General features: G+C 46.7%; 1 protein-coding gene across 1 annotated transcript in view; it reads left to right on the top strand.

Moving 5' to 3' along the window:
* The first annotated feature begins 3914 nt into the window (after positions 1 to 3914).
* TSGA10 (testis specific 10) overlaps positions 3915 to 26623 on the top strand; it is a 101416-nt gene continuing 78707 nt past the window's right edge. The window contains exons 1-4 of the mRNA XM_088454115.1: positions 3915 to 4030; positions 5259 to 5474; positions 15114 to 15179; positions 25177 to 25327. Of these exons, the coding sequence (XP_088310241.1) occupies positions 3989 to 4030; positions 5259 to 5474; positions 15114 to 15179; positions 25177 to 25327 (475 nt within the window). The 5' untranslated portion in view covers positions 3915 to 3988. The remainder of the gene's footprint in view (positions 4031 to 5258; positions 5475 to 15113; positions 15180 to 25176; positions 25328 to 26623) is intronic.

Raw genomic sequence — 26623 nt, 5'->3', positions numbered from 1 at the left:
AAACTCATGTCCAAATTTGTGAAATCAATTCACCTGCCTGTGAGCTGAGAGTTCTGCAGAAACATACACAGATCAGTGTGATCCATGTACAATATGTTTCTGCCTGTAAATAGCCAAAAAAGAATGAAATGTAAAAAAAAAATGACGTAGGGTACCCCCAAAAAGTATAACCAGCCTCGGGCTGCTTAGCCAGTCCTGGTTCCTAAAAATACGTGGAAAAAACGAGTAGAGCAGCCGCTGATTGGCTCTAGCTCCTGACAGTTCACACGTGGGCTGGTCAGTCAGTCAGGAGCTGGTTTGCAATGTATGTGGTCACACGAATACAACGCTAATGTAAGTGTATGGTCCGCAGGGCCGGTTCTCCCATTACGCATGGTATGCAGCTGCGCCACATAGTGGAGGGCGCCTCAGCTGCGTATCATGCGGGCCGCGGGCAGACTGTGTCTCTGTGACACAGCTGCACCGCATATGTAGCGCTGACCGGACCGGCACACGGACCATCAGGGCCGGCCCTAGCCCAAATTTTGTGGTAAGCGAGTATATTTTTTGGAGCCCCCCTATGCAGTGCCCCTTTTACAGTGCCCCCGGTAGTGGTCCCCCCTGTGCAGTGCCCCTTGTGCCCCCAGTAGTAAGCCCCTTATATAGTGCCCCCAGTAGTAGTCCCCTTATGCAGTGCCCCCAATAGTGGTACTCTTTATGCAGTGCCCTTTAAACAGTTGTAGTTCCCCCCCCATGTAGTACCCCCAGTATTGCCCTTTATATAGTGCCCCCCCTTGTAGTGCCCCTAGTAGTAGTCCCCCCTCTTGTAGTGCCCCTAGTAGTAGTCCCCCCTTGTAATAGTCCCTCCAGTGGAGATTCCCCCCCTATGCATTGCCCCCAGTAGTAGCCCCCCCTTGTAGTGCCCCCAGTAGTAGGCCCCCCTTGTAGTGCCCCCAGTAGTAGCCCCCCTTGTAGTGCCCCTAGTAGTAATCCCCCCTTGTATTGCCCCCAGTACCCCCTTGTATTTCCCCCAGTAGTAATCCCCCTTGGTAGTGCCCCCAGTAGTACCCCCCCCCGCAGTAGAGACACACATAATAAAAATAAAAAAAACCCACTTACCTGAAACCCCGCTGCTGCTCCTGGTCTCACTGATATGTGCAGGCTACTTGTTCGGGACAGTTTGGCAGAGAGAAAACACTGCAATCTTGGTGAGTAATCTCTATCTAAACTCGGGGGAGATATCTCGATCTGCTTCACCATCGGCCAACTGGGTCACAGCTAAACTCACTTCTTAGTAATTTACTAAATGTACCCCCTAATATAGATAGAACTGCCTCCAATATACACTTTTTCAATTCTGATAAATAGGAATATATCCACGGACAAATATTTAAAACCTGGGACTGGTTTTAGAGAAAGTCTGAATTTATAAAGATATGTTCCTATAACTCAATTTCTGTAACAATATTCCTAGTTATAAAACTCAAATGCGATGGCCATAATGTGCTTTTCCAGAACAGCACATTGCAGTCAGCAACCTTTCCAGTTATTCTTTATACCCCATAAAGGGCCGTATTCAATTTGAAGCGAAAAGTAGTTTTCGCGTATTTTTGGCGAAAACTTTTCAGCGATGACGTCATTTTCGCCTGTTTTGGTTTTACTCCGTATTCAATTTGGAAGACTTTCCGTCTAGGTGGAAAGTCAATGCAATGTAATAGGCGAAAAAGTTTAGCCTATGAATACCAGGCGGAAAAAAGTGCAGAATTGGGGTTTTGGGGTGCAACGTTGCGGGAACCCCCATGCAGCCTTCAGACAGTCCCACAAAGGTAAACTGTAAAAAAAAAACAAAAACAAAAAAAACACTTGAGGACACCCCAAAAAATCACTTTGAATTTGGGGGCGAAAAAAAAAAATGTTGGGGGACAAAGTTAAAAACTAGCGAACTTGACTCTGAGGGGGTCCCCAAGTATGCCCCAAGTGTTTTTTTGATTGCAGGTGCTTGCGGCAGGTGGATCTTTCATGATTTTTTCAACTTAACTTTAGCAACTTTTAAATATGATGGCCCCATTTTCAAGTACCCCAAATTTGCTGGGATAAGTTATTTTCTGGAAAAATACTCCTGAATACTACTCTGCACCACGTATACAAAAACGCTATTTAGCAGCTATTGAGCCGATTTAAAAACGCCAAATACCTTCAGCAAGCCAAATCGGGGGGTACCATAGCTAACCCCCATGTCAGAGCATCTTTTGGGGGGTGTCAGGCTGATTTCCCCAAATCTGACAGTACTTTCCGCCTGTTCAAGTTTCGCCGGGTCCCGTTTTTGCGCACGTCCATAGTGAATACGGGGTAAAGTGGGGACGGCCAGGATACTTTTCCGCCTACAAAAGACGCGATGTAGGCGAAAAGTCTGGGAGGCGAAAAAGTATCGCGGATCCGCTCTAATTGAATACGGCCGAAAGATGGAAAACTAACAATGTTGAGCCTATGTATATGACTGATATATGCACAGCCAGATATTGTAGTGATTTTGGCGTCACATTCCGCTGAATGCAATGGCCCCCTTAGTTCTTATCCTGTGCACTGTATTAGTAACTATTGAATAGAGTTGTGTTATGATCTTGTCCAGTGGGTATGGCATGTCAGGTATCTAAATTGGCTCACGCATAACCATTAAAAAAGCACATTAAATTGGTTTATAAACAATCAACTTCTACCCGGGGGTTGGGTACGGTACTGAATACCGGCGCACAGAGGGCCTGATTCAGAGCGATGTTCGCACAACTGCGCATGCGTATGGGTCGTAATGCGCATGTGCCAACCAGTCATTGCGGTCGGAAATCGAGCGCTCGCAAAATAGCGAGTGCCTGCTAATTTGAGTGACAGGATGAGGCGTTTGTGGGTAGTAACAGGGGAAGATGCTTGAAAACGGGGAGTGGAGATCCGAACGGAGGCGTGCCAATGGTGTGCATAATTAACAAAGCAGCGTCATCGACCACGTCACTTGGTTGTTTCTTAGCCTGAACTGTTCGCATGATTGCGGTAGGAAAATCCAACCACAAGCACTGCGAGCAGTTCAGATGCCTTTCGATGTACTCGATTAATCAAATAAATAGCGGAGATGACGTAGGATGCGAGCGGTCAGGGGGCGACTTTACAAAATAGCGAGCGCATGTTTCGTTCGCTCGCTCAGACATAGAGGCGTCAACAGACCGCAAAGAGCGAGCGCTCAATTTAAATAGCCGGCCCCTTTTTCTGAACGAGTGAGCGCAAATAGCGTCCGGCTCTGAATCAGGCCCAGAATCCCGACACCAGACTCCCGAATGGGTGACAATGCCAACACCTCTTAATAAGTACCCTAACCCTCCCGTAGCCTAAACCTAACCCCCCCCCCCCTTCGGCAGCTTAAGCCTAACCCTCCCCCTAGTGTCTAACCCTAATACTGCCAGAATGTCAGCGGTCAGGATTTTGACTGCTGTCGGGATTTCGTCACCGGCATTAAAACCACCAGGAATCCCAACTGTTGGGATGCCAACTACATCCCTTCTACTAAATTCAGCATGAACACCATAGACACAGTGGGCTCAATTCAATTAGGATTGATGCCCGTGATGCAGTACGCACATCAGCAAATTGCGTATTGTACAGATCTATAATAATAATAACATGTACAGATGTATATCACCTGTCGAACAAGTGTTCCTGTACTTTGCTATCAAATACTGGAAAGTATGTGATTGCTGTTATTACATTGACTGGTAACCATGTATGCCATCTAGGTAAGAGAAAGCATATACGGTAGGAGTAGGGGTGTGGGTGGAGCATGTGTTAGATGTGTTTACTGAAGCCAATTACTCTGACAACAGAAAGACATTGAGGAGGGAAGGGAAGGAAAAGTGCGGGAGTGGGGTCACTCTGAATAGAAGGTGGGAAGAGAAAGAAAGGCAGACTCTGTTGTTCAAACATACACAAACAGGAGCTGGTGCTGGCTGCAGCTCATTACTGAGCCATGGCAGACAAAAACAAGAGAATCACAGAGTCGCAGATTAAGGTATTGACTATTCCCTCAGTTTCAACTTAATAAGGCTCATCTATTATCTGTTATTAGCCTTCCTCTTGTACTCCAGCACTGCACACACATTGCTAGTTTCTCTGCATAATAGTGAATGAAGTGTGTAAGGACATACAGTGTATAGTAAAACTGTGTATGGTCTTGTGGAAGCAAAGTGCTGAAAACTGCAGCCAGCGATCTCAGGTATGCCATGGTGATCTCAGGTATGCCATTCATTATAGACAGTGCTGCACTGATCACATACCTTGTGTTACCATGGAGATAGTAAGTTTAGTGGTGACTTCAGTTAGTAAAAAAAACCTCTGGTTAGTAAAAATCCTTGTACTAAATGAGACTGTACATAGCATTTTCTTGCATGTAATTGATGTAGTGCTGCAGTGATTTATATTGAATATTTGTTTTCCCATTTCAGAAGCTTATATAGTGATATCAAATGCATATATAAAAGGAATATGGTTTATAAGCAGTTTTGCTTGCCTTTTAGCATGCATTATATTATACATTGCATGTCGGATTGCAGTGTGCATGAAGCCTTTTGGTTTCAAATAAGTTATATTTCCAGTGGCAAACGCAGAATTTCTAGAGGGGGGTTTCCAAATGCCTGATTTTAGAGTGAGTGTGGCCAGTCCATGAAGAGGTCAGAATTAGTACTTAACCTCAGAATTAGTACTTAACCATCTTTAATATGCGTCATACAAAGTGTATTGTGTGTCATAATTCCAGCATATACAGGACCAGCGATCACAGTAATTAGCCATTAGATGCGGCAGTAGGGCCATCCTGCCTGAGCTGCATGTTTTTATTTTAGATGTGGGCACCATTCCAGAGATTTGGAGCAAGTCCGGGGGTCTGGGGGAGCAGCAGAAGAACCTAGCACTGTCCTGGACATATATGTACATATTGGGCTCTATAGCAGTACAGTACATCCCTAAAAGTGCATGGTTTCCAGATCTCCTAGTTGGTGCACAGGTTATTTATTACTTGTTGATACGTGTTAAAAGACCCACAGGTGGTGGTAATTATTTCATTTGTGATACTGCACTAGTAAAATTACTATTTCTATTGTGGTCATGGTGTGGGCTGGGGAGGGGGATTTCCAGGCAGATGGAAACCCCCCCTTCGTTTGCCTATGATTTCTGTACTTAACTTTTCTATAAAATACTGTAAATATTATAACATTTAATTTATGTTCTCTTCTCTCCTGTAGATAGATGAACTTCATAATACAATTCGGGGTCTAGAACACCAGATTTTGTTCCTGACAGAGAACAAAGAGGCAGTAAGCCATCATGTGGACACCTTGACTCGGAAAAATGAGCAACTCTGCCAGGAACTCACAGAGATAGATAAGTTAGCGGAGCAGCTGGAGACAGAGAAGCAACAGGCTCTGAATGTTACAGAGCAAAAGCTGGAAGAAGAACAGGTGTGTATTTTAAAGTTCTAAATATTTTGTTTCATTTTTTTTTCTAAAAGGTAGTTTCTATTTAGTGTAAATGTTTAGACGTACCTAGATAGCAGGTTGAGCAGATCCCAAAATCTTCAGTCTCAATATCGATCATACAAGAAAAGTGGGAATCAAACACAATAAATGGGTCACCCACTTTTGTCTGACTCCCTATTCAACCCTGTCTGCACATAAATGGGAGCAGCATAGCTCTTATTTGGGGATCGGTATGATTTACAGCCGGACGCATGCCCGACGCTTCTAATGCCGACACTGGAAGACCGACGGTTCTAATCCTGACAGGTAAGTATATTCCTATTAACTAACCTACCCCCCCCTAACCCTCCCTTAGGGGTGCCTAACCCTAACCCCCCCCCTGTAAGTGCCTAAACCTAACCCCCCCTTCCCCGCAGCCTAAACCTAAGTCTCCTGGGGGGGGGTGCCTAACCCTAACCTCCCCCCAGGGATGCCTAACCCTAACCCACCCTTCCTCTAGCCTAACCCTCCCGGGGGGGTGCCTAACCCTAAGTCCCCCCCGGGAGCCCCTACCTTACCCTCCCCCCCCCCCCCCGCTGCTGTCCGCGCCTGGTGCCCAGCTTACCTTCAATCGGGATGGCGGGCATAGGGCTCCCAGCGTAGGGAAAATGACAGGCGTCGGGATTTTGACGCCTGTCATTAGATACTTGCCGGGATTAGAGAGTCAGGATGCCGACGGTCGGCATTTAGACTGTTGGCATCCCGACTGCATATGTTTTCCCTGCAGCAAGGCATAGTCACACACCAGATGTAAATGGCACTGCAATAGACTGCTGTGAACAAGCTTCTTTGAAGCTTATTGAAGTGTTATTGATAGACTGTGACCACCAGTACTGTGAGGGTGCTGTATTAAACTCTCTAAAGAGGACAAGTGAAAAAGTTTCCTATAGTAGCTGATTGGTTGTTATGGGTAACTTGTCCTCTTTAGAAGGTTTGATGCATCGCCCGTAAAAGCCTTAACAGGACCACTGATTCAGGTAATTTGTGGTCCAATATTGATTAAAAAACACTTTTAAATACAGATCCTAAACAAAACTTACATCATAATTGCCAATAGACTGTTTCTAGCATATTCTATCTACCTGTCCCACGCATATTTAACTTTATAAATGCCTTTACTTCATGCAACAAGGCTACTTCCATAAAGAACTTAAAAGATGACTTTGTGCATTGGGAACGATCAGTAAAATATCCTTGTTACAAAAATAAAATATTTTTGAAGTTTTTAGCGGTCACCTGGTCATTATTTTATTGGCAAGAAAACGGGACTTCTTGTCAATGTTTTTAATAAGACAGAAGGATTTTGGTTAGTTACATAGTGTAAGAGCATACATCCCAATTTCTACTTCAGGGTCCATAGGGTATCCACAGGATACCTTGGGGTATAGGTGATGACGTCAGGCATCGGGCACCATAGAGTTAAGTTTTCAGTCCTCCCAGGATGCACTAGGGTCCCCCTCCTATACCCCGCCCCCGAGCCAAGGCATCCCAGTTTAGTTTGGTGCCCGGCCGGAGTCGGATGCACCTGTTGGAGTGGGGGCTAAGAAGAGCCCCTGAAGTTTTCTTCAAGCAGCTGTGGCTGCACATCTGGAAGTACAGCATGGACAGTCAGTACTGACGTCCATGCCGTCTTCCCTCCACCCCCGCCGTTACCAGAACGCCGGTACCGATCCGGGGATGCTGGTGAGCATCTGGGGTCACAGCTAGCGGTGACCCCAGATGTTTGGGGCCATGGCCGGATTCAAGGGGGACAGCAAGGTAAGCAGCGGGGTCCCGCGGTGGGTCCCCGCTGAACACATGGTCCAGAGTCCCCAGGCAAGGGGCTCCCTGGGGACTGGCTGCAGCCTGGAGCCAGGTATCTAACCTGCGCTTCCACTACCCCCCTGGGACAGTGGACCGCAGCAGAGCGGTGGCGCTGCGGCGTCCCGGGGGTTAAATGCATGCCAGGGGAGCGCGCCTTCCCTGTCTCACAGCCGGCGCCTCCCCCCTGCACAGTCCTCTCTGCAACGCTGACTGGCTCTGTAGCAGTGCTCCTCCCCCAGGCCAGCCTCCTCTAAGCTCCTCGGCGGCCATCTTACAACCGCATGGTGAACGCTGCTGGAAGCCTGGAATCAGAGGCATCGTGGTCTGGGTCCCCCCGCATACCTCTCCTCCGATTTGGGTCAGGTTTGTGTATGCAGCGCTGTGTCCTACCAGACTCTGTGTCTGGGTAGTTGAGAATCAGCGCTGATAGTGCAGGAATTGATTTTTCTTTGCATTGTATGTGACTGTGCTAGCGCTGCTGCCTGTACTTTACTTCTTAACTGTCAGCCTTATTACTGTCCCTGTCTTTCTACTAAAGCCCTTGTGGTGCGGTGCTGCAGGGTGGTCTCTCACTATATGGACAAGTATTGTTGAGAGGGGTCACATATTACCATCATGTCGGAGAGTGACTTCCCTCTACAGCTTCGGTGTACTACGTGCAAGGCACCTATAGCGGAGGGGGAGGGTAGCGCGGAAGGGCTATGCCGACCGTGTTATTTATTGGCGCGGCCTATTACGGTCACAGCACCGGTACAGGAGCCGCCCTGGGCTTGTTTCGCCAAGGCGCTTACAACCCTCGTGGGCCAGTTAGCTCCGCAGCCTCCGTTCACTCAGATGGGATTGTCCCAGCAGTCAGTGGTGTCGTCACCCATGCAGGGTTTCCCGAGACAATTAATGGTACCCCACGGTCTCCCTATTTCCCCTCCTCAGGTCTCTCATGAGCCTGCGTGGGTTAATTCGTTAACAAGCTCTGTACAGCAGTTGTCAGACGTGTTGCAGGGGGAGTCTGTGATGTGGCCCCACAAGCGGCCGCTGGCGTCTCAGTCCGCTCCTTATGAGGATGACGACGGGACGTCCGTTGATGGGGAGATTCTGGATCTTTCTGACCAGGAACCTCCCCATCCTAAAGAGTCGACCGCTAAGTCTAAGGTGTATATACCTGGCCTTATTCGTGCAGTCCGCACTGCTTTAGTTATTGAGGATGAGGAACCTCCGGTATCAAAGTCCAAATACACCTTTTTCAAGGATGTGAAAGGAGATACCACAGTGTTTCCTCTTTCGGGACAATTAGTTGACCACCTAGAGGAAGCGTGGAAACAGCCAGGCAAACGATATCAGCCTCAAAGGCATTTAGCAGTGGCGTATCCGTTTGCGACAATTATTTTGCCAAGTGGGAATCCCCTCCACAGGTGGATTCTCATGTGACACGCCTTGTCCGTAGTGCCACATTGCCCATGCCATCCATGTCCTCCCTTAAGGATGCTACAGACCGCAAGGTAGAGATCTGCCTGAAGTCCGTCTATTCCCTTGCAGGGGGGGCAGCACGGCCAGCTATGGCCATTTGCTGGGTTGCCAGAGCTATGGAGCGCTGGACTGATACGTTGGAGGTGTCCTTCGATCCCGACTGTTCGTCTGAGCAGACGGAGTTGATCGGCAATCTCCGGGATTCGGCCACTTATATCAACGAAGCGGCCTTAGATATTAGTACCCTGGCGTCTCGAATTTCTTCGGCAGCGGTGGCTGCTCGTCGCACCTTGTGATTGCGATCCTGGAAAGCGGACGCTGATTCCAAAAAGGGTTTGGAGGCATTGCCTTTTAACGGAGAGGTTCTCTTCGGTCCGGACCTGGACAAGATTATATCCACGCTGGCGGCAGCTAAATCAGCATGTCTCCCGTCGGCTGCTGTTCCTTCTGGTTCAGGTACATCATCCTTTCGGTCTTATAGGGCCCAGGGTAGGCCTAAAGCACAGTCTTTTCCCCATCAGGCTGGCCCCAAGAAATCGTCCAAGCCCCGGAAGCAGGCCTGGAGTACCAGACGTCCGGCCCCTAAGCCAGATGACAAGCCTGCGGCCTGACGGTCCGGGCCTCCCTTTGGGGGATCCCAAAGTGGGAGGCCGCCTGCTGCAGTTCGCCCAGTGTTGGTCGGTCACCACGACAGACACTTGGGTCCTCAAGGTGGTCTCACACGGGTATGCCCTCTCCTTCCGGCACAGACCCCCGGCTCGATTCTTCACCACGGGTCTACCATCAGACCGGAACAAAGCCACAGAGCTGCGGAAGGTCTTGCACACTATGCTCCAGGCTGGAGTTATAGTGCCTGTTCCATTCTCCCAGAGGGGCCAGGGTTTCTATTCCAATCTCTTTTTGGTGCAGAAACCCAATGGGTCGTTTCGTCCGATTCTCAACCTCAAAGCTCTCAACAAGTTTTTGCGGGTGCCGAAGTTTCGGATGGAGACTCTGCGGTCCATCATTCTGGCGCTGGAACCGGGGGACTACATGGTGTCATTGGACATACAGGACGCTTACCTGCATGTCCCTATTCTTTTGCGCCATCAGCAGTTCCTCAGGTTTGCAATCCGCAGCGACCACTTTCAGTTCCGGGCGTTACCTTTTGGCCTGGCGACAGCACCACGTGTTTTCACCAAGGTGATGGCGGTCATGGCGGCTTCCCTGCGGCTGCAGGGAGTCCGCATGTTGCCGTACTTGGACGACCTTCTCTTAGTGGCAGGATCTCCGGAGATCCTTCTGCGCCACTTGGACCTGACCATTGCACTACGGCTGGTTGATAAACTGGCAGAAGTCCACCCTGATCCCGTCTCAGCGGATTCTGCACCTCGGAGCCTTATTGGACTCGGGACAGCAAAGGATCTTTGTGACGGGGGACAAGATCTCTGCCTTACAGTCGAGGGTGCGCAGTTGTCTGCAGAGCCGCCGGGTGTCTTTACACTCGGCGATGAGGTTACTGGGCTCCATGGTGTCGGTATTCGACATGGTGGAATATGCCCAGTTTCACTCCAGACCTCTGCAGCACCTGATCCTGTCCAAGTGGAATGGACTGCCTCAGTCTCTAAAATCGCAGATGATAGTGCTCACTCCGGAGGTTTGCCTGTCCCTTGCCTGGTGGTTGCAGACGACCCATCTCAACAAGGGTCGTCCGTTCTGGGTGGCAAATTGGGTCCTGTTGACAACGGACGCCAGTCTTCGGGGCTGGGGAGCAGTTTCGGGTCCACACTTGTTCCAGGGCAGGTGGACTCCGGCAGAAGCAGAGCTTCCAATAAACATCTTGGAACTCCGAGCGGTTTTCAATGCTCTCCAGGAGGCACATCGGGTTCTCCAAGGTCACCCGGTGCAGGTCCAGTCGGACAACGCTACCACCGTGGCCTACATAAACCGGCAAGGAGGAACCCGAAGTCGGGCAGCTCTCGTACAGGTGTCTCGGATCCTGGTATGGGCGGAGCGCAATCTTCCAGCCATATCAGCTGTCTTCATTCCGGGAGTGCTAAACTGGGAGGTGGACTTTCTCAGTCGCCAGGACGTTCATCCGGGGGAATGGTCCCTGCACCCGGACGTTTTTCAACTGCTGGTGGACAAGTGGGGTCTTCCAGAGATCGACCTCATGGCGTCCCGGCACAACAACAAGTTGCCGGTGTACGGGTCTCGCACAAGAGATGAAGAGGCGTCTCTGGTGGATGCTCTCCGTCCGGTGGACGTTCCGGTTTGCTTATCTCTTTCCTCCGGTTTCACTTCTTCCACGGGTAATCCGGAAATTCAAACAGGAAGGAGGGACGCTCCTGTTAATAGCTCCCGCATGGCCCAGACGGCACTGGTTCTCAGACCTTCAGGGTCTGTCCATGGACAGTCCTCTGCGGTTACTGCTCCGACCAGACCTTCTGTCACAGGGTCCTTGTCTTCACCCAGACTTGACTCGGCTGTCTTTGATGGCGTGGCTGTTGAGACGGCCATGTTAAGGTCCAGGGGGTTTTCAAGCTCTGTAGTATGTACCATGCTAAGAGCTCAGAAACCGTCTTCCGCAAGAATATACCATCGCGTGTGGCATACGTTCTTTCAGTGGTGTCGACCGAGAGGTTATGCACCGCGGGAGTTTCATCTGTCTCGGGTACTCGCCTTCCTACAAGCGAGACTAGACCATGGGCTTCGCCTTGCTTCTTTGAAGGTGCAGGTTTCGGCCCTGTCTGTCTGGTTTCACCGTAGGATTGCTACATTTCATGATGTGCGCACCTTTATGCAGGGCGTTCTGCGTATTCGCCGCCTTTTGTTCCACCTGTTGCGCCTTGGGACTTGACTGTGGTCCTGAGGGCTCTCCAAGGACCGCCGTTTGAACCACTGGGCTCAGTGGATCTTAAATGGCTAACAGCTAAGACTGTTTTCCTTCTGGCCATAGCTTCGGCCAGACGTGTTTCTGATTTAGGGGCTCTCTCTTGTAGACCCCCTTTCTTGATTTTTCATGGGAACAGGGCAGTGCTACGCACTCGTCCTGAATTTCTTCCCAAAGTTGATTCCCAGTTTCATGTTAATGAGGAAATAGTTGTTCCGGCTTTTAACTCACCTGGTCTTTCAGTGGGTGAGGCCACTTTGGATGTTGTGCGGGCCTTAAGGACTTATGTTGACCGCACTTCTTCGTTTAGGAAGTCGGACGCCTTGTTTGTCCTCTATGGCTTCCGTAAAAAGGGTTGGCCTGCTTCAAAGCAAACTTTGGCAGCCTGGATCCGTATGGCGATTTCTGAAGCTTATCTTCATGAAGGCCTTCTGGTTCCTCCTTCTGTGAAGGCTCATTCCACTAGGTCTGTGGGTCCTTCGTGGGCAGCTTGACGTGGTGCCTCTGCAGTCCAGATCTGCAAGGCTGCTACGTGGTCTTCTGTCCATACCTTCGTGAGGTATTACAGGTTTGACACCTTTGCCTCTCAGGATGCTTCCTTCGGGCGGCGGATTCTCCTTTCAGCACAGGAGCGTCCCCACCCTTAAAGGATACTGCTTTTTGACATCCCCAAGGTATCCTGTGGATACCCTATGGACCCTGAAGTAGAAAATATGAGATATGGTAAGAACTTACCTTTGTTATCTCTATTTCTACGAAGTCCATAGGGTTCCACAGCACTCCCGCCCTGTCGCATCTGTGCTGCAGATGGGCTTTACTCTGGTCACCGGTTTTTCCGTCTCCCTCTGGTGAGAATGTGATTCTTGTGTGTGTCCAGATCTTTTTTCTCTCTCTTCCTTCTCCTCCTCCGGCCTATGGCTTGGTAACTAACTGAGATGCCTTGGCTCGGGGGCGGGGTATAGGAGGGGGACCCTAGTGCATCCTGGGAGGACTGAAAACTTAACTCTATGGTGCCTGATGCCTGATGTCATCACCTATACCCCAAGATATCCTGTGGAACCCTATGGACTTCGTAGAAATAGAGATAACAAAGGTAAGTTCTTACCATATCTCATATATTTTAGACATGAAAATTTGGGAAAAAGTAAGCTGGATCCCTGGTCTGCTCAAACTACATTCCCACCCCCTTCCACCTAGAAATGCAAAATTTTAAACCAAACTTCGGGCAATTTTATGTAATTTTGCCCCCTCAGGTCACAAATTAGTGCTGCCCTGAGATCATACCAGTTGGCAGAGCTGTAACTATAAACTTTTTTGTGCCCTGGCTCAGAAAGAGCATTGGCGCTCCCCCCCCTCATTTCTCAAATATTAACTTTAACTTACACAGCTGTTTTCAACTTGACACTGATATTAACTCACAACTGGTTAATACAAGAATAGAAATTGTGTACGTCATCCTTTAAAATGTAATACAGGGATAAAATATTTTTTTTCTTTTTATATTATTAGATTCTGAAAAAAAAGCATACCTCTTACATGAGACCTATCCTTGTCCTACCCCTAAAAAGCACATTGTCTTGGAGTATAATACATGTTAACCTCCCGATTCACCACTTCCCAGGTTTTTGAAAAATCAGTACTGTACATGTTAAATGGAATTTCTGTTATGTCCCATGTGACAAATGCATCCAATTAATTTTTATTACTGACCCTCTCATCCACATTAATGAATTAATCAATTAGTGGTCTAAATAAACATACATACATACATACATATCAGCGATATACATCATTGCAATAAGCTGGTGTTGCCTTGGTTTATCCTTACATGAGACAATAACAAAAACTATGAATATTATAGTTAATGAGAAATGTCTATGCATAACAAACAACACTATGCCGCCATTTCTTACTATTTGGGACACTTTGTGTACTCCAAGACCTTGAGATAAAACTTTGGGTTTACAATCGAAATTCCTAAATTATCAGCCTAATGCATTAGCATATAAAGTAAATGGGCACAGCAAAAGCAATGCCCCCCCATCTAATTTGTACAATTGTGCATCCCATAAAATCAAGGGTTCCAAACGTCTTTTGCGGGTGTAGAATGTGCCAGTCTTGTTTTCCTCTCCCTTGGAGGGAGCTGATCCCACCAGAATGTGGGCAATTCAGATGAGAGACCTCTCCTCTCACCACTATATATATATATATATATATATATATGCACTGATGTAACTACCGTAGATGTAGGGGGTGTGGCTGCTACGGGGCCCGGACCGCCTCCAGGGCCTGGCCCTCCCCCTGCACCTATGGTGCCAGGCCATCCGTGGTCGCGTCCTCCAGCAGTGTGCTGCGCAAGGCAGGCACATCTGCCCTCCCGGTCGGCTCCGGCTCTCCTCATTGACTGATACTGGGAGGAGTCGTGGCCGCCTCCTCTTAGCATCAGTCAGTGAGGAGAGATGGAGTCGACCTGGAGAGGAGGTGTGCTTGCCCTGCGTAGCACACAGTGAAGGAGGACGCGACCACCAGAGGTAAGTCGAGGGGGAGGGGAGAGTGTAGAGGGTGGGGACGGGGACCGAGAAGAAGGGTGGGAACTTAGGGGGGCCCGTGAAAATGTTACTATGGGGTCCCCCTAGGTCTAGTTACGCCCCTGTATATAGTCCACAATTTTTGTAGGTTTTTGTGCTTATTTTCAAGCAAATACAGCAAAATAATATGTAGCAAATAAAAGACATCTAATCTTATATATAGATATTACACTAGCCTGACTGTACAGATTTTAAGGAATTTGACCCCCAAGGAAATCATTAAAAAATAATCTATGAAGCTTTACTCAGATTGCCTAATTTATAATATAGATTTATTCAAAATTATTCTCCAAGTATTATTATGTGTTAATGTAGTGGATTATGATCTTGTACCTTCCAGGAAATAATATCCACATAAGAGAATTATTCTGTAAATACTGTAGAGCTTACTTTATTTAAAGCAGGGATGGGGAACCTCAGGCCCGGGGGCTGTTGGTTTGGCCCTCTGAGCTTTTTTCTGCTAGCCCCATCTGGCTAGCAGGATGCCTAGATTGTCACACTGCAGCCAGAATCTATGCAGCAGTGACCCCTGGAGCGTCCTTAGGACACTTCAGACAGTCACACTGCTGCCCTTACATCTCCCTGGCATTACTGTAGTCACCGGCAATTGTGACCCCACCCCCGTGTGACGTTACACGGAGGGGGCGTGGCCTGCACCGGTCCCGAGGATAATGTTATATATATCAAAATGGCCCTTGGCAGAAAAAAGGTTCCCCACCCCTAATTTAAAGGAACTATCCAAACCTCATATAATAAACACACTCTTTCTAGTAGAACATTCCTATAAAAATCCAGTGTGTCTGAGAAATGTGTATATTTGTGCAATTATGTTATTATTCACTTTTGTGCTTTCAGAATGAAGTTAGACGACAACAAAAACATATTGAGAACTTGGAGCTCACCATCAAAACAATAAAATCAGTGAGTAATTTCTCTAAAATCAGTGGGAGACATTTATAAATCTAATTGTGAGTTATTTGTTTTGCAAATTATCTGTATGTAAATTTATCATGTGGCCAAATGATGTGACATGATGTGTGTGGTTTATAAAAGTACCCACATATGATAAACTTTTCTACTCCATTCATTCATTTATACCCCACTAAAATGACTTTTATTGTAGTTTTATACAGTTTCTTATCTTGCCTTTCCAACTGTTGCTATAGTTCTCATTTGCATGTTCTAATTCCACTTCCTCTGTGAATTGAGGGCCTGATTCAGACCCGGTCGCTCTGACAGAGCGCTCGCTCTGAATCAGGGCCGGGTTTTTTTCCTTTTTAGAACGGCCTCCTGGCCGCTCGCATAGCTGTGGGTGACCACCCACAGCTACAGCGAGCGGCCATGATGATGGTCGCGATGGTCAAGACCATCGCGACCATCGGACTTGCGACAAGACTCTTGAGAGATTTCGGCTCTAACAGAGCCGGAATCTCTCCACTGACATCACTCGTGATGTTAATGGAGCCGCCCCCAAACGGCAGGCGTTCTCATGGGAACGCCTCCGTTTGGGCAGCCACTCCCACAGCCCGCCCATCAAAGGGGGCGAGCTGTCACTCAACATCGACAGCTCGCCCCCTTTGTTGCGAGACCCGGAGCGATGGAATGCCCGTCGTGCGCATGCGCTATGGGCCACCATCGACCAGGTTTCGAGCGCACAGCGCTTGCTACCGGGTCTGAATGAGGCCCTGAATCTCTTCTCCATTTGTGGCTGTTTTCAGGTGGAATTATTGCATCAGGGATAGGGTTGGTGCAAGGGTGCTCTTATAATGATGACTGTTATGAAACCAAATAAATGGATGGGGCAATATAGTTGCATATATGCTGATAATTAATACTGGCAAATAGTCACGTTTCATTTTGAGCGTGCAATGCAGGTGTAATTATAGACAATTTGTGTTCAACTCTGCATCAGCCCCATAATGCCTAAATGAGTACTGTACATCTCCTCCTGATAATTTTCCCACTCATCCTAAATGTAATCTTTTAAATCTGAATTGATTGTATTGCCTCCTTCTAATTACACCCTCATACCATAAACCTGTATGGGGCTAATTTAATGTGCAATGCTGTTCTGTAACTCAGCAACCAATGAGATGTCAGCTATTAACAGTCTGGAATAGTCAGGGAAGATCATTTATGAAGCACTCATTTTGCGCACTGTAAAGCTCCATGGTTTTATACTGTTTATGGTTCATTTTATTTTCAGCATTGATCCCTTGCTTCTCTTATCATTACACTCCTAGCCTTTGTCCTGACTGCTGACCTGTATGTGGTTCATATTTTATGTTGGGACCCTGACTCAGTTGTTGTTACTATTTACGCTAATGCTGGGTACACGCTTGTCAATATATCGTTTGTTGAACGATATATCATTAGTGCATTGCCGGGTGTGTACATCCGATATGCCTGTGATCGACGTAGTTCACAAACATATCAGGTTGGCCCTGCAGCACAGCCGATGCCGATGTATACTTGAAAGATATATGGGTGTATTTGCATGTGTGCACAAGCAAACTGCCGACTGCCCGTACACTTGCAACAGGGACAGACAACATTGACATCTCAACTGAGCGGCCAAAATTAAATGACTACAGAAAAGTACGGTCTTCCAATATTCGCGCTATGGATGGTTACAGAAATCCTTCAGATGTAGAATTTCTTCCAAATGTTGTTTTCCAATATGTAAAAAACATAAACAAATGTACAATGGTGTGATAAGGTTTAGAGTACAAAATCTTTTACACCCTTCGTGTTAAATCCAACAGAAAGTGGTGAAATAGTCCTCATCCAAGAATAACTTTATCGTTATTGTATCCAACTTCCTTAGAAGGCTCCCAGTGTGCAGACAGTCCCCCATACAGTAAGAATGCTTACTTGTTAGCAATATGATGCATGCACATAAAGGTTTCTTTTTATCTTCCACCAAAGTCTTAGTTTATACGACCAAATTCCTCATGGTGATATACAGTATATGAACAGCGTCAAATAAAAGAAGGAATCCGAATTACTCCAAACATAGGGAATCCGAGTCCACCCGAGCCTTGGCAGTATATAAGGTGCCATTTCTTACTCGGCACGCACGCTGCGCTCTGCTCTGCAATAAGGTGGCTGTGTCCAGACTCTAGACTGGTGGCTATTCTGTTAAGTGACTGAAAGGGGCACACTGCACTGCACGCTGATGTATGCTGTCCAACTCACAAGTGGCTGTGCTGTTAAGTGACTATGTATAGGGGAGCACACTGCACGGCACGCTGATGTATGCTGCACTACACTGCTGATTAAAGTGGTTGTGTCCAGACTCAAGTGGCTGTGTGTACAAGGCATGCTGATGTATGCTGCGCTGTACTCATGCCCATCTGCTCCACTGTAAAAAAAAGTTAACTAATATTTTGAAAGTAAAAAAAAAATTTATAAAAGTTTTAAAAAATACAAGCACCATAACTCCTTGGTCCGTAGCCCACTGTGTATACATGCACTGTGACTTCTTGGGGGTTAGCCCTCTGTGTATACAAGCACCATAACTCCTTGGTCCGTAGCCCACTGTGTATACATGCACTGTGACTTCTTGGGGGTTAGTCCTCTGTGTATACAAGCACTGTGACTCCTTGGGCCTTAGCCCACTGTGTATACAAGCACCGTGACTCCTTGGGCCTTAGCCCTCTGTGTATACAAGCACCGTGACTCTTTGGGCTGTAGCCCACTGTGTATACAAGCACCGTGACTCCTTGGGCCTTAGCCCTCTGTGTATACAAGCACCGTGACTCTTTGGGCTGTAACCCACTGTGTATACAAGTACTGTGACTCTGCAGGCCATACCCCACTGGGCCCAAGGACAATTCCATCTTGCACTATCTTTCATTTCTGCCACTGCTATCTGGCAATGGTTCATAGATATGCTTTAAACTGCGGTGTCTGTGCCGCTGCTCTAACGCTTAGTAACCAGTCAGCTAACTGCAGCCTTTGGCCAATAATGGTGAAAACAATATTGTGAGCTGTGAGGTGGTCTAAATTGACTGTAAATGACTGTAAATTAATGCTATTGAGGTTAATAATACTCTAGGAACAAAAAAAGGCCAAATTATGTGATTTTAGCTTTTTTTTTGTAAATTATTGTAAAAAATCCAAATCCAAACCAGTCACAGCAGTTTGGCAAATCCAAATCCAAATCCTGACGACGAATCAGAGCCAAATCCAGCAAAAATGGTTCAACGCACATCCCTAATTATATACATTGTGGATATCTTTACTGTTCAAAAAGATAAAATATTTGGTGCTTTTAAATGGCTGATTTTTAAACTTTGTAAGAACTGTTAAAAAAATTATAGAAAGCATTTTTTAAAAGCAAATAATAAATGCTTTAGTTATGCATTAAAATGCATGTAAGCTGATTTTTAGTAAGTTTAAACCACTTTAAAAATTTTGCAACAAAAACACCTGTAACTGACACCTGCAATGTTAAAAACACCTGTCCCATTCATACAACCCCATATACCTGTCCCACATCTATTAACCCATTATTTCACGCCTATAATGACATGTACTGTAATTATTACCCTAATTAAGCTAATGAGAAAATCTAATTGCCTAATTAATCATTACATTTTTACCTTAAAAATAGCATTTTTCCTCTACTTTACACATTCGCTGAAGCTGCCATAAAAAAGCCACAGTAAATCCTATTAAAGTTACCGCGGTTAAAATTCTCGCGGCTAATTGAATAGGAAGAACGTTGCGGCCAACCTAAATTTCATGCATCACAGGATCAAAAATGTGGCCAATGAAATATGCTCGTTAGCCTATGTGTGAATGCCCAGTTGCTGCCCAGTTACATCCATTCAGCTGCAGGTGGAGAAGCGGCTGAAATGCCTACAACTGTAAATTGACCGTAGTTGCTCAAAGTTGCATATGATCTGCTATGGAGTTGGAGGATATTTGGGTACATTTTGGAGTGATTTGTGTTAAATTTAAGCTGTTTTCCAATAAAATTCAGGAGAATGTAGAACTTCAAGCAGCCATCTTTGGTGCACCCAATAGCCCGTTTCTAGCGATTTCCCATTGGCCAAACTGTCATTACTTCAATGCTTGTTAAATGTGTCTGACAGATAGCATATGTTGATGTTTCCAGCACTGGGAAGCCATTTTTCCTAAGATACAGCCATCGATTTTGGCATGTTCCAGGCTGTCAGAGATGTCTGAATGTGGTTAAAGTTCATAGTGTATAGAGCACTGATTAAAAAACCCATGGCAGCTCTTATGGTCTCCCTCATATTTTCCTGGAGTCAGCAGGAAGAGTCTGGATCAAGTTGGTGGTGAAACCGACCTTGCAGGCTCAGGTTGGTTGTGGGTCAAAGGTTAATTCACGGAAGTCTGTAAAGTGTCCGTGTGTGTGTGTATAGATCTTGCTAAAATCTCTAACATGTCCTTGGTTATTCTCTCGGATACATACAACTAGAATTTGGACTGAGGGTCTGATTCAGAGCCGCTCGCTAGATGTGATCGCTCGCACGATGTGTATGCAAATTGTGTAGGCAGTGCTACCGCACACCAATGCATTAGCACGCCCAGTATTTCTTAGAGAGCGATCACATAGTGTATGCAGACACCCACCAGCCTGTTTTAAGACGCCCACTTGTGCACGTCATGTCCAGGAAGTGTATGCAACCATCGGTAAATCAGATGCTATGGCAGTGCTTGAGGTTGACTATACCCTGCCGCAAGCACTGCGAGCACTTCAGTGTAAAAACAAGCCAGGTGACGTGTACTATGATGCTGTCTTATAATTACGCACACCTCTAAACCGCCGTTGAGATGCTCAGACACACCTGCGTTTGCACCTCCACTCCACCATTTTTAATGGCCAGCCCCTGTTACCCTGTTACCAGGCTTCCCCTGTCACTCACTGCTGGGCTGTCTATGTGCAGCGAGCGAATGCATTGTGAACTTTCACTAAGGTATGCACATGCGCACTGCGATGCATGCGCGCAATGCATACCATCGATAGCAGCGAGAGTATGCATCTTAGCGAGCGGGTCTGAATCAGGCCCTGAGTCCGCTCCTGGGGTATGTTCCCATACCAGATCAATTGGGCCTGAACAAACTGTTACAGATGTCTGAAATTGTCCATCCGTCTTAGGGTCTAGTTAACGTTGTACTTAAACAGAGTTTGAAAGCTTTGATGAAATCCCTGATCATCTAGTTAATCAGGACTGGAGTAGCACTGGCGACAGGGAGGATCCCTAGACCAGGAACTGGATTGGATTGCCGGGCTGGAATACAAGTGCTACACCCTGGAACCGATCGTAGAGAGCTCAGCTCCAGAATGTGAACCCAGAAGCCTGGAGCTGGAACCTACTACTGGTAACTCAGGAATGATATGCAAAAGGAAACTCAGAACCGACATAAGTTAGAACTGGAGGCAAGAACTCAAGACTCAGAACTGCAGATCAGAAACGAGGAACTCAGGACTGTGGGCCTGATTCAGAGGCGCACGCTATTTGTGTGCACTCGCTCTGAATCAGGGCATCCCTTTTTTTAAAAATTCCGGCATCCAAGCCACTCGCACAGCTGCACAGCTGTGGGTGAACATCCACAGCTTGTGCGTGCGGCCTGGCGATGGTTGCGATTATCGCGACCATCGGCATTGCAAGGAGACTCTTGGAGTCTCTTAGGGTCTCAGCACTCGCAATGCCAAGTGGACTTCCTGCTCTCAGTAAGGCCGCCCACAAACGGCCGGCGTTCCCTCTGGAACGCCTCCGTTTGTACAGCTTCCCCCCCCCCCCCTACAAAACGGGGTGAGCTGTCGATCAACGCCGACACGTTTTGTTGCGAGCCCTGGAGTGAGTGATTTCGGGGCTCGCCCACCATCGACCCACTTGCGAGCGCATTGCTCTTGCGAGCGGATCTGAATCAGGCCCTGTATTCTGCAGTACAGAAGCACTGCCCTGGAACCTGCACACTGGTCTACTGAACTGGAATTGGAACCTGCTATTCAGCAATAATCCCAGCTACCAGATACTCAGAACCAAATACCTAACCACTGCGGCCGATGGAATGCTAGCAGGAAGTCCGGATACTCATGGGACTAGGTAGAGAGGCAGGTGCTTCATGGAGACTTCAACACAAGCTGAAAACAGTAGCAAATGGTATAGCAGAGTTCTTGCTGCAAGAATGGATGCTGAATGCAGTTGAATGAAAGCAGGTGCTACACAGGCTGAGAACAGGATCAGATGGTACAGCAGAGTTCTTGCTGCAGGAGTGGCTGCTGAATGCAGCAGAATGAATGCAGGTGCTACACAGGCTGAGAACAGGATCAGATGGTACAGCAGAGTTCTTGCTGCAGGAGTGGCTGCTGAATGCAGCAGAATGAATGCAGGTGCTTTGGAGACTTGCAGAATCCCTGCTGAAAACACAGGCACTAGGGGGTAAATTTACTACAGGTAAATGTAAATCGATTTTTAAATCAGTCAGCATAGACAGGCTTTCTGACCGCAAATTCCACATATTTATCATCCATATTGTTTCAACTTCAATTGAAGTTGGAATCCCGTGGATGATAAATATGCAGATTTTGGGGTCGGAAAGCCCGTCAATGTTGATCAATTTAGATCTTTTTTTAATTGATTTAAATCTACCCCTTAGTGAGTACAATGTGGAGCAGAGTGGAGTCACCACTGGAGACAGGCACAAGGTGTAACAAAGTCTTTGCAGGAGATCAGGTACTAGCCGCAGCGACTGGAACCAGAAGCCAGATAGTAATCTTCTCTCTTAGAAGTGAGTTGTTCTCGCGGGATGGGTATGGGATGCTGGCGCTCGGGATCCCGGCCATCAGAATCCCGACGCTGGCATTTTGAACATGTTACAATCTCAATAGCTCTAGGTAAGTAATGTAGCCCTCCGTCCCTGGTGCCTAAACCTAACCTCCACCCCTTCCTCCAGGACACAGTGGACCTGATTCACTATGGATCAATATTCTGCTTATACACATGCAACTGCGTTGCTAATATCAGTGAGATCGTAGCCTGACATAAGGATGCCCACTTCCTCTTACTCACATCCGTATACTTAAACAACATAGAGAAACAATCAGTAACATCGAGTAACATTGGACAGTTAGGGAAGCCCAGACCTTACTTAGGAATTGATCACTTCAGCGCACGCTATGAAACCTCAGGCGGCATCTGGTATCGCACTGGCTAATTTATGCACGCCCATGCAACGGCGTTAAACGCACTGGCACACCTGCATTCGCCCAATCCCCTCCCCGTCACCACCCACAAATGGCACTTCCTGTCTGCGTAGCCTCTGCGATCGCAGTTCCGAACACAGCGGCTGACGTGCCCATGCGCACTGCGATGCATGCACAGTGCGAATTAATCGACCGTTTGCATGCGGGTTAGCGTTTGAAAAGCTGGACTGTTCCGCCTAAATCGGGACGGTTGAGGGGTATGCTATTCCCTGACTAAGTTGCATGTTGTCATTCCACACACTGGTACATGTCCATCATTGTTAGTTTCAGGGCCGTGAGAGATTCTATGATTGGTGAACATGCTCCAGTGGTACTCACACCCTGACCGTTAAATCGTTTTATCTGTTTGATATTGTCTTGCTCATCAGTTCTAGTGTTTTGACCCATAACTGCATGACTACTCTGCCTGCCATTTGCTAGACCTCGAATTGTTGTCAGCTCTGACCCCTTGCTTTTTTTGCCATTACACTCCTAGCTGGAATCAGTACAAATCCCGGCAGACCGACAGCAGTGAAAATCCCGAAAGGGGATTTAGGTAAGTATAACTAACCCAACCCCCCCCCCTAACCCACCCTTAGGGGTGCCTAACCCTAACCTCCCCCCCTAGTCCCTAACCGTAACCCCCCTAAGTGCCTAAACCTAACCCCCCGTCCCTGCAGCCTAAATCTAAGTCTCCCGGGGAGGGGGTTGTCTAACCCTAACCTCCCCCCAAGGGTGCCTGACCCTAACCCTCCCTTCCCCTAGTCTAACCCTAACCCTCCCGTCGGGGTGCCTAACCCTGAGTCCCCCCCGGGAGCCCCTAACCTAACACTCCCCCCCCCGCGGCTGTCCGCACCCGCCGCCCAGCTTACCTTCGTTCGGTATGCCGGGCGTCGGGCTCCCGGCGTAGGTATAATGACAGGCGTCGGCAAGCCGGCAGTCGGCATTTCGACCATCTTCCTAACTGCATCCCCTCCTGGCCACCTGTCCTGACTGTTAGCCTTTGTATGGTTCATGCTCTATGTTGGGTTCAGTGACTCGCTTATTGTTACTATTTGTTTTTATGTATGCTCTGTGCATCCGTGCTTTCAGCTTGTACGTAGTATAATTCTGTTTTCTCTGAGTTTTATACAGTACAACATTTATTCTGTGTTTGTGTGCAACTTGTCTCATACATTACCTGCATTTATCTTCATACCTGATAGAGCATCAGGGGTGCAGGATTTCAAACCGCTAATTATCCAATATATTATACTTTTAGGTCTTATTGAAAACCTACAGTGTTACTTTTGTTCTTGCTCTCTAACTTCTTCTCGTGGAATTTGTACTTTCTCATATTGCATTTTTAGCTTCTTTCCAGCCTTCACCAAATCACAATATCTGGGTGCTAAAAGTATCCAAATATTTAGTTAAATTATGTGTCTGCCTGCTGCCTCTATTAAAGGAACTGGACACTGTACCACTTAACTGGCTAATTTTTATTTCTTCTTTTTAAACTGGTCACAAATTGTCATATTATTCCTCTCTTGTTAAAGTGTAATTTAAATTCGAACATATTTTAAAAATATGGTTGAATATTTTATTCAAATATATATATATATATATATATATATATATATATATATATATATATATACAGTATATGCCTAGAGGGTGTCTCTCCCCCTGTCCATAGGGCTCCATTGTAACCCCCAACACCCAATAGATCATTCAGTAGATCCCCCCCACACACACACACCCTTAGGGGTGGTAGATTCCCAGTGGCACATTACCCCCCACTCTCCAGTGCTCATCATAAGTATCCACTATGGCACTACCCCCCCTCCAAGACCAATACATCTTTTATGACTACTAACCCCCAGTAGTATTACTCTCGCCCTCCCTCACTGCAGAGCCTGACAGTGCCAAGTTTCCCTCCGCACAATATTGTACAGGCACGTACATAGAGTGCTGTTCGCTATTTCGGCAATGATGTCAGTGCTCACAGACCACTGCATAACGGCTGGGAGCCGAAACAGCAAGTAGGGGACTGATGCAGACGGCACGATCGCATGGGATGCAACAGTATCAGTGAAAGCACAGCTGGCTGCAGTTGCATCCCATTTAACCATGCCAGTTTAATATCTTCTGTACATACGTACAGATCCACTATGCAATATGTCTTTTGTTGGCTGATTGAATGACATATCGCATAGTGTGTTCCCAGCATTACTGTTATATATTTGTGTTTCATGATCTGTTTATAATAATAAAGTGTCACTGCTAGAGTATAGGTGCGTACACACTGGGCGATTAAAGTGGACGACTGAACGATACCGTTATCGTTCAGTCGTTCACTTTATCGTCCATTTTTTACACCAAAACGAAGAACGATAACGACGATGCGCGTTCCCGCAGGTCGTTCGTCATTATCGTTCATCGGGTAAACATGAAGGCCAACCTGACGGTGTCGTCAGGTTGCTGCATGTTGGGGAATGGGGGGGAGAGCCCGGCGCTGAACAATACCATTAATGATATTGTTCAGCGGGTGTGCTCAATGTCATGAACGACATTGAGCACACCCTGCCGGGGACAACACTACACGATATCGCTCAGGGAGCATATCCTGTAGTGTGTACGCTCCTTAATGCTGTGTTTATAGTGATTTTGTGTTTAAAATACTAAAGCAGTTCTCTTTTTTTGCCTTAAAATTAGGACGCTGACAATGCCAATAAACATTTACAAAAAGCTTTAACTGAACTGGAAGAAAAAAATCAGGAAAACAGAACTATTAGTCTTCTCTTTGACCAACTGCAAGAAGATAACAACAGACTGAGCAAGAAAATAGAAAAATTGGAGAAAAATGGTATTTACCAGTGACTTAAAGTGTCTAATAAGGATGTTAAATATTGGTACCATAGATAAAAAGAAGTACAACTATGCCAAACATAAAATGTCCTTACTAATAACAGTAACTATATAAAAATATATATTGCATATAATGTTAAATACTCTTGGTTCTGCAGATGCAATAGTTCTGTTATGCAGTGATAAATCCAAGATCGTTCTTTCAATAAGGAAAATATGTTATTTCTCGCTGCTGTAGAGGTACTTTGTGATATGTCCAATTCTGTGAGTACTCAGAGAGAGAAAATAATGATAGTGTAGTATGTCAAAACAGATTTGTCATTTATTCAAAATTATATATAATTAGGCCATATAAATGTCCATAGTGCAAAGATAAAATGGTACAATAGGAAAATCCAGCACTATTAAATGACAATGGGAATGGAACAGCACTCAGGTCCGACGAGCTACCTGGTCCGCGAGGGCCATGCTGCTACTGGGTCCCGTCGCACGATAGGTCAACTGGGTACACATCGTTAAATGTGTTCCCAGCTTTACTGTGACTATTTGGGTAGTGCGACCGGTGCCATCGCACAGGGCCCCACAGGTCAGGGCCTGTCAAATGTCTGTTTAGTACCATTCTTGCTTGTAGCTTCCTCTTATTTCATCCCCAGCATCTCCTGGCCTCTCCTATCTCTTTCCTGGCCCTTCCCCATGAAGCAATGGCCCTTTTTTGAGTGCATTATGTCCCTTTGAAAAATGAGGGGGCGCCAATGCTCTTCCTGGCACAGGGCACCAAAAAGTCTAGTTACAGCTCTGCCTCAGCTGCACCCACCAAGCACACACACATAGGACTTGGGGTCTAGTCACCACCTGCATACATGCTACAGCCCAATCAACATGTGTAACGCTGAGAGACAATGGGCTCAATCCAATTAGGTGCGAGTTTGCAAATGTGAGACTGTGTTCTGAAACTCACACACTTCGCACTAATGCACACTTCCGAGAATCAAAAGATCCAGTCAGAAATGCAAATTTGCGCTGCTCGAAGTGAGGTTGTGCAAATTTTTTACATAAAGCGAACTGGGAGAAAAGCATGAAAAAGAGGGGAAACCATCCTGGACCCCCACAAATTGGCAAGTGAGATAGCAGGACCATATAGAAGTCTGATAGTGGCCATAAGGAAAGTAATAGAGGTTCTTATACGGTGCTAAATATATTTCTTTGCACTTTTTAATATTGGTTGAAAAATGATAGGAAGTGTTTTTCATCACATTAAAAGCCTTTCTAGCATTTGTGGTACAGGAAAATGCTT

The sequence above is a fragment of the Taudactylus pleione genome, unplaced genomic scaffold (assembly GCF_031769625.1).
Source record: "Taudactylus pleione unplaced genomic scaffold, aTauple2 ptg000609l, whole genome shotgun sequence".
Taxonomy (NCBI): Eukaryota; Metazoa; Chordata; class Amphibia; order Anura; family Myobatrachidae; genus Taudactylus; species Taudactylus pleione.
The sequence above is the reverse complement of the archived record's forward strand: the minus strand, read 5'-3'. Positions and strand labels throughout refer to the sequence as shown.